At 46.5% G+C, this 17,293-nt stretch overlaps 1 protein-coding gene across 1 annotated transcript; it reads left to right on the top strand.

The window, feature by feature from the left end:
- Positions 1 to 9,379: 9,379 nt before the first annotated feature.
- Positions 9,380 to 10,507, top strand: HTR1D (5-hydroxytryptamine receptor 1D; the record flags this gene model as incomplete). The annotated part of the gene is made up of 1 exon (XM_080357577.1): positions 9,380 to 10,507. One exon carries the CDS (start codon positions 9,380 to 9,382, stop codon positions 10,505 to 10,507), a length of 1,128 nt encoding a protein of 375 aa, XP_080213703.1.
- Positions 10,508 to 17,293: the final 6,786 nt, after the last annotated feature.

Below are 17,293 nucleotides of genomic sequence, written 5' to 3'. Positions count from 1 at the left end.
CCACGTGTCCTCTCCCAGGCTGGCACTGAACTGACGCTGCAGGCAGTTTTTTGATTTATTATGAGGTTCGCACCACAGCGGTGCAGTTTGAAAAGCCCCCGTTTTCCTCTCATTCTGAAGTGAGGCTGCAGCTTCATGACTTCCACAGTACCAAACATCTTTGGGTTTAAAAACATGCACTACGTCCTAAACTGCGATGGAGAGCAGATGAAATGCTGCTGTTCCAGGGAGCAGCTGGGACAAAACCCTCTGAAAATTTAGAGGAGAGTGTGGCACTTCTTCTGAGCCTGACCCCAGGGCAGCTGCGGCGGAGCGGAGCTCAGAGTCCCCAGCCTTTGAGCACTAACGAGTTTCAGCTCAGCACACTGAGACAACGTGAGCAAGGCGGCACAGCCTGGCTATGGGCAGTGCTCAAAAATCATGAGATTAGCTGCTTTTTGAAAATAATCCAATATGCAAATTAGCTGCCAGAAGGAAATGGAGACAGCTGGTTGGCAATGTCTAATTTAAATCTATTTAAGGCCAATGATGCTGCAAAGGGCTGTGACTTGAGCATTGCTCTTTAAAGACCCTGGCTCTATTTGAATTGCTTTTGTATAAATGTAGCATGAACAAAGTTACTGCATCTTCATAAAAACAGAGTTTATTTCTCGTTAGCGACTAAAAGCAATTATAAAGCAATAACATGATCTCTCAAAGGAGCTGGAATTAACATGCTGCGTCTCTGAGGTTTGGATGCAGGAGCTCAGCCCACACAGGTGTCCCTGCAGCAGCCTGGCTGAGCCCACCTAGCAAAGTTCTCAACCCACAACTGCTCCATGGCCATCACTGGTGCCTCTGTTGCCTTCCAGGGCATCACTGTAGATCAGAGAGGTTCTCCTGCCCCTCTGCTCTGCCCTGGGGAGACCACACCTGGAATCTTGTGTCCAGTTGTGGCCCCTCAGCTCCAGCAGGACAGGGAACTGCTGGAGAGAGTCCAGCGCAGCCACCAAGATGCTGAAGGGAGTGGAGCATCTCCCGTGTGAGGAAAGGCTGAGGGAGCTGGGGCTCTGGAGCTGGACAAGAGGACACTGAGGGGGGACTCATTGCTGGGGATCAATATGGAAAGGGTCAGTGTCAGGAGGATGGAGCCAGGCTCTTCTGGTGACAACCAGGGACAGGACAAGGGGCAATGGGTGCAAACTGGAACACAGGAGGTTCCGCTTGAATATGAGAAGCAACTTGTTGGGGTGAGGGTGTCAGAGCCTGGCCCAGGCTGCCCAGGGGGGTTGTGGAGTCTCCTTCTGTGCAGACATTCCAACCCGCCTGGACACCTTCCTGTGTAACCTCATCTGAGTGTTCCTGCTCCATGGGGGGATTACACTGGATGAGCTTTCCAGGGCCCTTCAACCCCTCACATTCTGGGATGCTGTGATTTATCTTCCAGTCACCAGCAACAACGCGAGGGTGTACGATATGCCAGGGGGGATAAGGGGACAAGAGCCAGGCTGGAGCAGTGAGGTCCCATGTGGTCCAAGCCCCATTCCCGAGCAGCGCACCCCGCGCCCACGCCGCAGCGGGTCTGCCCTCACGGGGCGTGGGCGCGTCCCGGGGGCCGGGGCGGGTGTCCCATCCCGCCGAGCAGCCCCGGCCCCGGGCTGGGCGGGAGCGGAGCGGGACGCGCGGCGGCGGCGCAGCAGAGCCCGGCCCGGGGGCCGCCGGTATTTAGGGCGGGCGCTGGCGGAGCGGGGAGAGCGGGCGGGACGGCGGGGACGGCAGGTGAGCGCGGGGCGGCGGGGGCGATGCCGGGGAGATGGCGACGGGGCGGGATCCAGTCCCCGCTCGGCCCGGCCGGGGGGTGCCCGCGGGGCCCCAGTCCAAGTTGGTTCCGGCGGAGGGGAAAGGGGAAGAAAAAGGGAAGGGGCGCCCGGGGCTTCCCCGCCGGCGCTGCGACCCCCGCGGCCGGGCCGTGCTCGGCGGCTCCAGGGACGAGGCGGCCGCCGCCCCCGGGACCCGCCGCGGGAAGCCGGGGAGGGAGCGGGGGCGCAGGGGATGGAGGCCGGGGCTGCGGCGGCGTCGCCCCGGCTCGGTGGGTGGCGGCGGATGGGGAGAGTGAAGCTCTGTGGTCGGTGTTGCCCTCCCGAGCACCGGGGGGCGGCGGTTCCAGCGTTTGTCGTGCAAGTTTGACTGGAAGGGAGGTGAAGCTTTGGTCTCACAGGCGATTTCGAGGTTTAGATGGATATTGCAGGTCTCTTCCCCCAGATGCAGGGTGATGTTGGGTGAACGGACTGCTTTAAAAGTGTAAATTGATGTGGAATTCTCTTTGGGTGAGTGAGGCTCTGAGATTTGTCCAGTTACGTTTGTCCCTGCGTTATCCCACACCATTTGTACCCCACGAGTGGCCCAGCTGCCTGGCTTCTTCCCCAGTCCTGCTTCAGGTAACCAAATGTCACCTCCATTTAGGTGCTAGTGCAAAGCAAGGAGTTCACCTCTGTGATCTTGTCCTCCTGGAGTCCTCACCTTTCCATGCTGATGTACCTGCTCGTATTCGAGCCAGGAGCTTCAAGCCCGCTGTTTCCTCACTTGTAGCCGCCGTGTTGCATGTCACAGGAAATGATGAATGTGAACCACTTTTGGGATGAACTTTGGTACCACAGCAAAGAGCAAGAGCCAGCCAAGGCCAGTGATGGGCAGCATTGCCCTGCAGTCGTGAGATGGTCCTGATTTTTCCAGGATGCTGTGGGCAGCACTGCGTGAGACCTGAAGAAGGACTTCAAGGAGAACAGCGTTTCCCCAGCAAGACAGTCCCTTCCCAGTTGTGCGCCTGGTGTAAACCCTGAGCGAGGAGCTTCCTTTGCAAAACTACGTGCACAACTGCCCTCGGAGTGGTGGGAATGACTTCGCCAGTAACTGTAACCTCCTCATTGCAGGAACTGTTGTCGATGGAGTGCTAAATGGATCATTTCAGGAAGTGATGGTTGGGATCTGTGAGGTTCCTCAAGACAAATTTGCTATTGTTTTTCGTGTTCTCCCCAAAGTTAAGATGGCGACATAACAAAGGGTTTAGGCTGCACATCACGCACGCTTCTCAGATATGAAAACGAACAAATATCAAACACATTGTCAATCTGTTGTTTTTCATGTTGCCTGTAACATTTTCTGGTTTTGCCATTTGACCCCAGATCCTGATGGTCTCAGGGCAGTGTCCTCATCAGCCATCACTCAGCTGTGTTTCCTGAAATCACAGATTGTTCTGTCTTGCTTGCAGCTGATGGTCACTCCCTGTATCACAGAGAGAAATTGAGCAAGTGTGAGTAAATGGCAGAGAATAAGACAATAAAAACAATCAAACTTTCTCTGTGATGTGCACAATGCTGGTTCCCAGCTTTCTTCGAAATCTGGGAAGTATATTTCTTGAAGTAAGACTGAGATGTTCCTTCTGTCTGTCCTGCCAGCTCCCATTACTGACCCTGTATGAGCACAGAGATGTTGTGCAGAGGAGAATTGTGGCTCTGAAAAGGTGGAGTCTGGGGGCTCTGGCGCCCCAGGGACACCCAGTGACAGTTATTCTGTGTCATTGCTCACCGCTCTGTGCTTAAAGGCAATCAAAATTACCTTCATTGTTCTGCCCACCTGGAGCACCACAACGCTGAGTCCTGAGCCAGTTCCAGATCTGAACCGGGATGTTCTGCAAAGCTTGAGCTGTCTTAGGTTTTTGTTAGTTTTGAATTGTCTGAGTTTACACTGTATTGTGTTGAAAAAAAAAAAAAAATCCGAAGTTTTGCATGATTTTATACAGTCTAATCCGTTTTGCTTCTCTAGTGCTGAACTGGTTATCGGAAATCACATTCCAGAGAGATTGTTTGACCTGTTGTTAACCACTTTCTGTGATGGAGATGTCAATGTCCCCTAGACTTTCTCAACCCTTTCCGTCTGCAAGGTTTTCCTAAGGGCTCAGTCTTGCTGCAGTTAAATCCTTCTCCTTTCAGTGATATTAGTCATGGGGAACAGACAATTCCTTCCTGTTCTGCAGCAGATAAGGACTGTCGGACGCCTCTGTCAGCTGTGTCCTTTCTAGCTCAGACATCTCTGTTCATTGACTTTACTCCCATATATTCACTTTTCTGTGCTACACTACGCGGGGCTTTTACTGAGCTAGTTACTCCCCATCACACAATCAGGCAGTCACTGGTTTCTATATTATTTAAATACCTTGAATTTGTTCTTAGGATCGAGTTTAATTGTCTTAATCCTGTTCCCTAGTATGCTGGAACCCCTCCAGTGTCACTTTACCGCATGAAGCGCCACATCCGCTTCATCACCCAAATGTAGCAACCACGGGGCCTTCTTGTTCCCATCACGGTAGAATTGCTGCGTTTCATTCTGCAGGTGTGTAGTTTAAATCCCTGTGTGCATTTTTAAACTTTGACTGTTTATTTAATGCAAGTATTAGCACATCAGCTAATGCTCTACCAATCCCTGTCCAGGCAAAGCTGTAGGCAACTTTGGGGAAAAAGATTAATTCTTCTTGACTTCTGGACTGGACAAAAGGAATGAGACCTGCAATAATACAGAGAAATAGAAGGTTGGCAAAGGGCAGAGAAGGTGTTAAACATTGCCAATATTTGCTTGCCAGCTATATAGTTGCTTATTTAAAATAGAAAATGTTCTGTATGCAATTTATCATATAGAGTACTGTTTTCTATATTGGAGAAACAAAATAGGCATCGCTGATTGAATCTGAAATAGTCACAATAAACCCAGCATTAAGGATTTAGTTGTGCTGCATGAACATATGCAGTGTCACGTCTGCTTCTCTAGAAACATGAACTCTTCTGTTCCAGCTCCCGCTGTGTTATGTCCAACACAGTGCAGTGTTATTGATCAACGGTTAATCTATACTTAAAGTATTTGAGGTTTGTAATTTCCCTTTGTTGGCTGGACACCAGCACAACTGAATTCAGCAATGCTGATGAAGACATCCCAGAGCAAAGAAAGGTCAGGAGGGTGCAAAGCAGCTATGACTGGAGTATCAGAGCTCCCTGTCTTGAAATCCACTCCAGGATTAAAAAGCTGTTTGGTGTTGATGTGAAATACACCCGAGATCTCAAAAAACATCTTAAATAATCAGAATAACCAGCATAGCCAGTAACACAGCAGCTTTGTTACACCCTATACACAGGAGAAATTCAAGTGCAAACACATATTCTTGTTGATTCAGCTCAGAGTCTGAAGAATTTTGACTCATTTGCCTGCAAAAATCAGGAACCAGGATCTGGTATAGTGCTGTGGTTTGGATTTAAGGTGACGATAGTGTTGATAACACACTGATGCTTCAATTGTTGCTGAGTAATCACGGACTTTTCAGCTTCTCACACTGTTCCAAGTGTCCAAGATGCTGGGATGGGAAGCAGTGAAATGAACTCCTTGCTTTGCTTTGCTTGCACAGTTTCTGCTTTACCTGTTAAACTGCCTTTATCTCAACCCGTGAGTTTTCTCACTTTTAACCTTCCAATTCCCTTCTCCAGCCCACTGGGAGCGAGTGAGTGGGCGGCTGCGTGGGGCTTAGTTGCAGCTTGGGTTAAACCACGGCAGTCGCTCTGCCATGCACAGAATAAAGCAGCGAAGGAAGGTCTTGCTGTGTGGCCTTTCTCTGGCCTTCAGAGTCGCCACTTCTTCCAGGTGCTCTTGGCTTCTCCCAAAAACCGTGACGTCCTTGCAGCTCTTAGGTGGAAAACAAATGAGCAATTGCAGTTGTGCTCACCCCTCTCTCCCAGGGACGTGGCAGCTCGTCTCAGGGCAACAGGGACACTTCTGTATATATATTTTATTTTCTGTCAGGTTTATTCTGTCTTAGTTATAACTTTTGCAAAATGTTGTTATTTCAGGCAGCTTAATCGAAAGCTAGGCAACTATGGTTACTTTTGCCACATATCCAGTCTTTTATACTGATGTTTGCAAACCTACTCACGTTACATTTTACAGATTTTTACCAATTTTACCATTTTCACTTTTCCACAGACACTGTCATTTCTGCGGATCTGTTTTCGGTGCAATACACTGTTTTTCTCCCAGAAACTGCATCCTGACTTGATTTTGATCTCTGGACCGGCAGGTTCCTATAGCTTCTTCTAAATGTATTTCATGATGTTTGGACGGGTGTCTCGTCTCCAAGTTGGACTCCACAGATACTCTTACGCTGCAAGTGTCTGAAATATGCAAGAACTTATTAAAAACCTCCGGTTCAGAGTGCCATCTGCTGTTTGTCAGCAGCTTCATTACTGGTCAAGGTTTCAGCATGACAGAATATGTCTGTTTTATTTAGGTAGGATAGCGGATTCCACATTTAAATGAAGAATTAGAATCTATTGCAAAGAAGATGGGAAAGCAAATGGAGTTTCAGTAAACAGAAATTATAGCTCTAACTATATGTACGACCTTGTACTTGATTTAACTTAATGACTGCTTGAGATTTTTATTATTGTTATTTTTAGTCAGTGTGTATAAGTTAAGCAAATGATGTTTTTTTTCCTCCCAGCAGGAAAATAATTTACCTCGATTTGGGACTTTTTCTTGAGTAAAAAGTAACTTAGCTGAAATATTAAATTATTGGGAAGATATTCATTTTAGCTAGATGGTAATTAAAATTAATTACATCCTAATATACTCATTCTAACTGGAGTCCTGATACTACTTATTTATTATATGCTGCTTATAAGGGAAGGATTATTTTGACTAATTATACTGCATATGTCTATAGACCCTCATGGTAATTTAGCACGTGTGGAATATATTTTAATGTCAGCACAAGTGAATACCCATGATAAAGCCCTAAGTAGGGAACAAAAATTCTGTCAAGCCCATTTGCTCTCACAATCTGTTTTAATCTGAAACCAATGAGTAATATTGACTGGCTGCCTTGCACCATTATTGATACATCTCTGGTAGATGCTGCCGTGCCAGTTGTATTTCTGTACGTATTTCTTGGTGGAAGACTCACAATCAAAAGACTTCTTCTGTATCCACGAGTTCCATGTTTTATTTAATTTAAGAATCTATGCTACTTGAAGTTTTGAGGACCCCGGTATAAATCCTACAAGATGTGTCTGTTGCAGGTTTTGGAAACTTGACCTGGAGTTACTCTTGAAAATAACTTTCAGTCATGATAGCCATATTTGTGGGGCAGAAACATCTAATGCACTCTGTCTGTGTATATGATCCATGCCTGACTTGGAGCATTTGTATAAAAAAATGGGTCTTTTCCCTTGGTAATCTCATCACGAGAAAACATCATTTATTTATAAAACTCAATTCAGTAACTCAGTATCTGCTGAAGCGCTGTTTGGTTTCCGTAGGACTTTCTCCCGGTGGTGGGAGTTGTAGAAGTTGATGTATCACTGTATACAATCTACAGGCCGTCCCCTTTACTGGTATGCTGAAAATTAATAATTCATTTGAACTCTAGGCTAATTCGTTTGGCTGAAAGTACCGTGTGAGTGGTGATGTGCACTTCATTTTATTTCACATCGCTGGATTTGTTCTGACGCTGAACAATACTTGCAATACATGTGGAAGGCTCAACATTACTTTTCTCAGTAACCAAAACCAAGATTGGGGTTGGCTTTAGTTTTTCAGTCACACAGTCTTTAATATTGCTAATCAGTCTGGTGTTTTTCTTTTAGATTTTTCTCCTGCGTGGGATGTGTGACCGGCCCATGTTCAGGTAAGTTGTGCCTCACAAATCTGTTGAAGAAATTAAGCAAAGCTGGTGAGTATACGGATTGGGTGGAGTCCAAGTGATATAACTACTTGGACTCTCAAGAGACATTTTTGCCAGAGATTCTTAAAGAATGTAAATAAAGAAGCTCAGGCTACCCAACATATTAAATGATCTGGAAAGTACAGGAATAGTGGAGTGATGACATCTGCTGATGAAAGAAAGGTCTTCAAGGTAATAAAGACAAGGACTAACTGTGCAGAGTTGCAAAGAACCTTAGTTTAAAAGTGGGAGAAGGAATACAATACAGATAGATATAAAAAGTGAGCAAGCAGGAAAAAATGCTGGTGTTACCACCCGTGGCTTTGGAATGATATTAATTGGGACTGTTCTGTGGAAATGTCAGATCAGTGCCACGTAATGATTAAAAAAGCAAAGTAAACCTCAGGAATTATTAGGAAAGAAATTGAGAACAGAAGACCCCTTTATGCTGCAGTATAAATCTGTGGTGTATCCGCATCTTCAACACTGTGTGTGTTTTTCTGGTCTTTCTGTCTCACAAAGAATGTATCAGAGCTGGGGAAGCGTCGGAAAAAGGCAACGGGGTTGAGCTGAGCACACGGGCTGTTGTTGGAGACGGGTGACTTTGGTCACTATGGCCACGTTCAAAAATTCTGAAGAGTTGAACCGCTATTCAGTGTCACAAACATGGTCATCTTAGGATGTTCTCTTCAGGTTTATGAAGGTTTCAGGTTACACTAAGTGAATCTAAAGAAAAGTATGGGAAGCCTGTAGATTGTATGCAGTGTATACATCAACTTCTACAACTCGTTATCACCACTCTAACTAAAACATTTGCTTTCTTTTTCCAGATCCCCTTAACCCATCTATCCTTCCTCTTTTGAGGGAACCACCACCCCACAAGTTACTATAATCGTTCACCATGAGCATGATCAAGAACATCTCATGCTTCAGTGCCAATGCTTTGAATTCTGGTACCAACCACTGACTTCAGCATTCAAAGACTGAATGTTGAAGAGAAAACTTGAATGGTCCAGAGGAACAAATGAAAACAGAGCTCTGTGCTTTTCAGAAAGAGGCCTTGATTTACAAATCTGGGAGAAACTGTGTTTACAGGAGGAATCCAGACAGTATTGGTTTATATCTTGGGTGCTAATAAAGTGTCCCTTATAAATATAAAAAATGTGACATTCAGCTATTAAAGAAGAAGGGAAAATAGCTTTGTGCCAAGCATAGCAGCATCAATTACATGGCGGAGGTTTCTTTTTCGGCCTCTCGCTCTGCAGCATTGATTTATGTAGCTTTGCAGAAGGTTAGTTCAGAAAGGAGGTGTGAATAAAAGATAATAAAGAATGATTTAGTTGTCTGCAAGATGAAAATGAAAACCACCTAAATTCCCGTCACTTACAGTACCGCTCATGGTGCCACCCAGCAGAATCACGTCTGGTCAATCATGTTGACATTTTGCTTTAACAGTGATGTCATTGATGTGATGGAAAATCTAGCTTAGGAGAGCACCTCATCTACTGTGTCAGCTGGAGTTTTCAACAAGTTAATATTTCTTCAGTGTCAGACTCTGGTATGAAAAGTTCTATTTTAGCAAAAAAGTAAGCGTCTTTCTTCATCATCCCTGGGAAGTGAAAAGTGAGAGCAGAGCAGAGGATGACTCAGTATAACCGCTCAGCAGAGCTCGCTCTCCAGAGCTCAGCAAATAAGTCATTAAATTTCACCGAAGCTTTGGATGAAAGGACGCTATTAGGGCTGAAGATTTCGCTGTCAGTCCTCCTGTCTGTTATAACTTTGGCAACAATCCTTGCAAACATTTTCGTCGTTATTACCATTTTTCTCACTAGAAAGCTCCACACACCTGCAAATTACCTCATCGGCTCCTTGGCGGTGACCGATCTTCTAGTGTCTGTCCTTGTGATGCCCATCAGCATCGCTTACACTGTCACCCACACATGGGCCTTCGGCCAGGTGTTGTGTGACATCTGGTTGTCGTCAGACATCACGTGCTGCACGGCCTCGATCCTGCACCTCTGTGTCATCGCGCTGGACCGATACTGGGCCATCACGGATGCTCTGGAATACGCCAAGCGCCGAACAGCCGGCCGCGTGGCGCTCATGATCGCTGTGGTCTGGATGATCTCGGTTAGCATTTCCGTGCCACCATTTTTCTGGAGGCAGGTGAAGGCTCATGAAGAAATCGCAAAGTGCGCCGTGAACACGGATCAAATTTCCTACACGATTTATTCCACTTGTGGAGCTTTCTACATCCCCAGCGTGCTCCTCTTAATATTATATGGTAGAATTTATGTAGCAGCGCGATCCAGGATTCTGAAGCCACCCTCGCTATATGGGAAACGATTTACTACCGCTCACCTGATTACCGGCTCTGCCGGCTCTTCTCTCTGCTCAATTAACGCCAGCCTGCACGAAGGGCATTCCCATCCAGGTGGATCCCCAATATTTATCAATCATGTTCAGATAAAACTTGCGGATAGTGTCCTGGAAAGGAAGAGAATTTCTGCTGCAAGAGAAAGGAAAGCCACCAAAACTTTAGGTATTATTCTGGGTGCTTTCATTTTCTGCTGGCTGCCTTTTTTTGTCATGTCCCTGGTCCTACCCATCTGCCAAGACGCTTGTTGGTTTCATCCCATCCTGCTGGACTTCTTTACGTGGTTAGGTTACTTAAACTCATTGATTAATCCTGTCATTTATACAGCTTTTAATGAAGAATTTAAACAGGCTTTCCAAAAACTAATACATTTCAAGAAGGGTTTGCCTTGAGCTTCTCCTATTGCGTTACCAACCTTGTGCAAGGAAACTTTCTGTGCTTCTATTCCTGAGGTGCGAAGGGGAAATTGCCATCTCTGCCGCTACCCCGTGCTGTGCATGTAACCAGGAACCTCTTGCCGATATGTTACTTTCTGTCTGGAATTCTGTATTTCCGCATATTTGCAGGACATCGGTATTTCTGCTTTATATTAATAACTTACGTAAGGCTGAGCAAGTTTCTGGAGAACAGGATCTGCATCTTCTATGGCATGTATCCTGTTCATTTGACATTGATAAAACCTGTAAGTCTTTCAGAAGTTGTGTGACTATAAGCAGGGCATGGAAAACATAGCACGTCTGTAAATTTTGTGGATATTTCACAAATGCTGCATTTGAAGTTATGCTTTTGGTGAACCGTAGAAAGAATACGACTTATTTGAAATAATTTTTACACATTTTATCATAGCTGGTGCAGAAACACTACAAAATAAATAGCATGAAAATTATTTAAAAGCACCTAGCTCTTATATTTCTGTTATTTACTCTTTTTTTCGTGCACAACTGAAGGAGTAAAATGTGTTTAGTGCCAGTGTGGAATGGCTGGGGCCTCAAAATCGAGCCAGAAGGTTCATTCCTTGGTGGAAATAAATGAGGAGTGTGAGAGAATGAAGGGAAACTTTCTTAGTAATTAAGGTTATTGGGGTGGAGGTGACATCACTGTCTAGAAGTCTTTAAGAAGGGGTCAAACACACATTTGTCAGCGATCGCAATGTCAGGACCCTCTTCTGGGGCTGTGGAGAGCGGTACAGGTCCCTTCTAACCTGCACTCCTCCATCTCTGGGGTTATTTCCTTCATTTGGTTGCACTCGATGATCCAGAGTGTCTCTTCCAACTGAAATGATTCTGTGATTCTATGATTTAGCAGGTGGGAAGCTGACACATGGAGGTCTTGCTTGAAATCTCGGACAGGACAGCACATCAAATGGTGCAGCCCAAATTTAATTCAAATTTTAGAGCCTCCAGGCATCTTACAACAGAAACATCATGTCCGTGCTGCAGATGAGCAGTGTGTATTGCTTGGAAAGGGTTATCCCATTGTCCTTCTGACCACACTTCTACTTCTCAACCTGCCAAAATTCATCTCTCCCATTCACCGTGGCCATTCTAACATACTCCACCACAGCCCAGGTCGAGCAAGATCTCCTAGGTAACCTAGGACATTGCGTATTCCAGAACATGGACATTCCTCCTTAAGGAGATGGATATTCAGCCAATTCCTCCCCAGAGAACACAGCCTGTGTTATTTTAGAATAATCTTTTCCATCATGGGTCTTGGTGATACAGGTCCTCCTGGACAGTCGTGACTCACATCAGCAGTTCACTCAGCCATGGTTGGAAGAGCCAACACTTAAAAAGACTTTATGCTCCTGAGTCCACGTGACTGGAGTTCTTTGCATCCTCTACCACCTATACAAGGATTCAGAGGAGACTTTCTGCAAGTGGATAAAGGACAAACCAAGTAAATGATAGCCAAGGTCACAGGCAGAACCCACAACGAAGGTCTAGGTTTCTCCGGGACTTGAATGAGAGAATCAAAGATGGTTTCTTCATCTCTCCTCCAGCAGCCTTGGAGCAGCTCATGCCAACATCTCACTGGACGTACTGATAGAAGTAATGGCAGCAAGTGTGTCAGATCTTGCTCAAGTCTGGGGACATACAGTACATAGAATCAGAGTAATTCAGGTGGTAAGGGACCTCTGGAGGTCACTAGTCCAAAACTGGGCCAACTGGGAGGTCGCTAGTCCAAAATTAGTCCAGGGCCAGTTGTGACATCAGACCATGTTACTCAAGGTTTTTTTCGGCCTTCCATGGATGAAGATGCACAACCACCCCGGGTAACCTGTTCCAGTGCTCGACTGTCCTCATGGCGAAAAAGATTTTCCTTGCAGTTTGAAGCGCTCTTTTTTTTTTCAATTTATGTCTCTTGTCTCTCAGTCTCCCACCAATCACCTCCTCATAGATCCTGGGACTGTCCACCCATCCAGACCACAACATCCCAGATTGGATGTTTCCCTGCTGTATCTTTACAGCTGGTTCTAAATGGTCAGTGGATTGAGGTTCTTTCACTATTGCCAACAGTCCAGGAGAAGACGGCTCAAATGGATTAAAGACCAGTGGGCAAACGGAGGCGTGGGATGAGGAAACCACACTCTTAGGGAAGCCCTTAGAGAAAAAGGCTTCCTCTTCACATCATCCCCTTAGATTGAGGGATATTATCTCTGCTTCCATGCCGATGTTCTGGCCCTACTCTTTGCAAAGGACACAGTGTCCTCTGTTTCTTCCCTCTATTTAGATGGGTATCTGGAACTCTCTCTACCTGGGATGATGAGTTGCTTGACTTTCCCCGGTTCCTAGCTAGAAAATTTTGCCCTCTTTGTACATATACAAACAAAGCTGGAAAGATGGAAAGAAGAGCAAGACTTTGACATTACCACCCACTAGTTAGAACACACCTAGAGAGCAGAAGTCACAGGGGGAAGTCTGTTCTCTAATAAGTAATAGATGGTTTATACACAACAGAATTACTTGAGCAGATGCAACTGTGAACTTCATCCTTCAGTATCTGGGGAGTGACTGTTTAAAAACAGGCTTCCCAGCAGAGTATTTTGGTCATTGACTTAGGGGGTTGGCATTTCCAGGAAAGATCTGGGTTGGCGTCAGTACCCAAAGCCAAGCAAAGTTCCCAGCTGAGAAACCTGGGACAGCCCCTACCTGTGCTCAGGGACCTGATGGCCAAATATCTCCACAGAATTCCTCCTGATGGTTCACCTGCCTGATGTGCATCATCAAACACAGCTAAAGGTCCTGCAAGGGCCTTTGAGAGGCCAACTAGCCCATCCCCATTGCTCTGTTTGGTTCAACTATGCGTTTGTCCTTTTCCTGTCTTGTCTACTCTTGATTTCCAGTGATGAACAGAATGGCAAAATATCACAGCACAGGAGGATGATCCACTACTTTTCTTTGGGCTTTTATAAGACTGTTTAATTCAAAAACCAAACAAACTAGGCCCTTTCTTTGATTAGATTATAGGGTAATTTAAAAAAAGGCACGTGGTCTAATTACACCATTCTTAATGCTGGTAAACATTTGATCTAGTGCTTCAGGAACGCATATAGGAAAAAAAAGTGATATGGAACTGGAAAACACTAGCTAAGGATTATAAATGAAAGATAAATAGGCTCTGAGTTGAAAGAAGGCGGCTATCATGTCAGAGAGATCAATGTCCATATTTACCATGTCATTAGTGCTGTGTTGATCGCAGTCAGGAGTACACAAACTCATTTCATGCAATTAAATTTCAGTGCGGGTTATTCCTACAACTGGGGAAGCGGATGAGTGTCAGCAATGAGGAGTCACCATGACTCAAGGTGAGCAAGATAATGAAAGTGGAAGCTGGTCAGTTCTCCCAGGACAAGCTGGAGTCTTGCAACGCGAAGGGAGGATGGTCATGGAAAGTGTGTGGATTGATGCGACACTGCCATGCTCACCAATACAAAATCCCTGAAGGATGTAACCTGTTGACTGTGGAGTTCATTTTGTTGATATGACACCTTCAGCCCAACAGCCCGGCCAGTTCTTCATTCACCTCACACTCCAGTTATCCAGTCCAAATCTCACCAACTTGCCTACAAGTGTAGACTGTGGGAGAGACCACGTCAGAGGCCTTGATGAATCAATACAACACCCAGTGCCTTCCTGTTGTCAACGCAGGCTGTTTTCTCATTGTAGGAAGTCATCAGGTTGGTCAGGTGCAACTGGCCCTCAGTAAATCCTTGCTGTCTGCTCCCAGTCACTTTCTTGCCCTTCATGTGCTCTGGGAGCTTTTAGAAACTAATTCAGTAAATATCAGGATCTTATCATGACTATAATTTATATATAGATATATATAAATACCTAAAGCCTGATTATCTGGAATCAGATAATAACAGGAGAATCTCCACTTCCATTAAAAAAAAAATAAAAATCCAGTCTTCCTTTGCGAAGAAAAGCAAGAAAATTTGATTTCATGGATACCACCGGCTCAGAAAACAGTGGGCTGATTCAACTCACTAATCTGGCAGAAAAGCGTCCACTCTGTGTTAATTTTCTGCCAGTTTAATGAACTGAAGAAATGCCAAAACTGGTGCAACAGGAGCAGCACAGACTCACAAGCAGGGAGGGAAGCAGAACTGCATGTATCATCAGCTGCAAGCTGTTAGATCAACTTAGACACCTCATTTAAATTCACCATAGAAACAGAGCAAGTACAGAATAGCAAGAATATCTGAAGAGTCAGTTCAGGGACTTCATAAACTGGAAGATGACTCAGGTAGACATTTTTAATAGCCACTTAGGAATCTGTTCTCTGTGAGCTTGTCTAATCCCTTTTCAATCTCATGCCTCCGGTGTTCACGGCATCCTGCAGCCACCCGCTTCTCACGTTATCAAGCTGTGCGTAAACCGCACGAGCTACTTTTGTTTGTTTAAAGCTACTACACCCATATGGGTCCTCTGCTGCCGGACATGCTGACAGCTCCTATTGCTTCCCCGTATTATTCACGACTTTATGGGTGTTTGTCATTCCCCCTCACCCCATCATCTCTGCTCACATCTGCCCATATTACTTACACCCTGCATCTTGGAACTAAATAACTTTTTCTGTCAAGCACCATAAGAAAAGGACTCTGCTGCTCCACAGTGATGGTTTCCCAGGTGAGAAAGGGATGGCTGCTTCCCTCCCAGCTTTAACCCATCTGTTGCATTAAAAGGGTCAATTTGGCAGAAATTAAACACCCTTGCGTTCCAGCTTGTCCTCAGGTATTTCTGGGGGCTCAGAGAGCTGAGCTCAGCTTCTGAGTGACGTCCAAGTTGGATCGTCTCTATTTGGCTGCACCCATCCATAACCAGGAGGGCACTTTCAGCTGTTTTCACTGTGGAAACTGATCAGGACAATGGCAAGAACATTATGGCTGAGGAAGGGTATAAAAATATGGCCAACATATAACACCACTTTCCCAACATATCTTCAGGTTCTTCTTCACTCAGATGAGATATCACAGTGATGTCCTGCCAGTCCCAAACAGAATTTTCTTCCTCTCATTTGTTTCAGTTGGAAACACTTAAGAACCTTGGGTGCCAACATCATGCTGCAGCAATGATTTTCACCATAAACCCCCTACAAAAAAGAACCCGAGTACAGCCCGTGTTGTCTCCCAACACAGCAAATCCAAGAAGCGCACAGAAGCACCCCAGGATCTAATGTGCACAGCTCCTGGCAGGCATGGAGCACACGCACTCAGCACATGCCAAAATTTAAAAAAATACCTTTTTTTTCCATTTCATCTTCCTTTGGCATTGCCTGAAATAAAACGCAGTGTTGGAAAATATAATTTTAGCCAACATACCTACTGGCAGAAGGGGACGATGCATTCTGAGACTGGAAGGTCTCGTCTCCGATTCCATCTAAACACCTTTGAGCTCCACATGGAAACAAACGCAGCTGGGTCCCCACTTGATTCAGTGCCAAATCCCAAACTTCTCAAGGGGTGACACAGAAGGGGAGTTGCAACAAAGGCCCTGGAGGACAAACCTCTGTGCCAGCTGGCACATGGCCCTCTGTTCTGAGGGAGACTCCTGCAAGGTCATGGAGCAGATGATCTTGAGTGACACCACATGACACTTACATGAGAACCACATTATCAGGCCCAGTCAACATGGGTTTATGAAAGGCAGGTCCTGTTTGGACAACCTGATCTTCTACGACAAGGTGACCCACCTAGTACATGAGGGGAAGGCTGTGGATGTCGTGTACTTAGACTTCAGCAAAGCCTTTGTCACTGAATCCCACAGCATCTCCTGGAGAAGCTGCAGCTCACGGCCTGGACGGGGTGTCTGCGATGGGGAAAGAACCGGCAGGAGGGCCGGGCCCAAGGAGTTGTGGTGAACGGAGCCCAGTGCAGTTGTTGGCCCATCACGAGTGGTGTGCCCGGGGCTCAGTGCTGGGGCCAGTTCTGTTTAGTCTCTTCATCCAAGATCTGGACGAGGGGATCGAGTGCACCCTCAGTCAGTTTGCAGATGACACCAGGCTGGGTGGCAGTGTTGATCTGCTGGAGGTCAGGATGGCCACACAGAGGGGTCTGGACCAGCTGGATCGATGGGCTGAGCCCAGTTGTCTGAGGTTCGCCAAGGCCAAGTGCCGGGTCCTGCACTGGGTCACAACAACCCCATGGACGCTCCAGGCTGGAGAAGAGCGGCTGGAAAAGGAAAAGGACCTGGGGGTGCTGGTGCCAGCGGCTGAACATGAGCCAGCGTGTGCCCAGGTGGCCAAGAGCATCCTGGCTTGTGTCAGGAACAGTGTGGCCAGCAGGACCAGAGAAGCGATTGTGCCACTGCACTCAGCACTGGTGAGGCCGGATCTGGAATCCTGGGGTCAGTTTTGGGCCCCTCATCATAGGAAGGACATTGAGGGACTAGAGAGAGTGCAGAGGAGGGAACGGAGTTGGTGAGGGGCTGGAGCACAAGTGTGATGGAGACTGAGGGACCTGGGGGTTCAGCTGGAGAACAGGAGCTGAGGGGAGACCTTCTGATCTCTGAACTGCCTGAAAGGAGCTTGGAGCCAGGGGGGTCGGGCTCTGCTCCCCAGGAACAAGCGCCAGGAGCAGAGGAAACGGCCTCAAGTTGCGCCAGGGGAGGTTCAGCTGAGTATTGGGAAGAACTTCTCCACGGAAGGGGTGCCAGGCCGCCCCCCCGCGGCCCCCC

Source organism: Nesoenas mayeri, assembly GCF_963082525.1.
Source record: "Nesoenas mayeri genome assembly, chromosome: 21".
Classification (NCBI taxonomy): Eukaryota; Metazoa; Chordata; class Aves; order Columbiformes; family Columbidae; genus Nesoenas; species Nesoenas mayeri.
The sequence above is the reverse complement of the archived record's forward strand: the minus strand, read 5'-3'. Positions and strand labels throughout refer to the sequence as shown.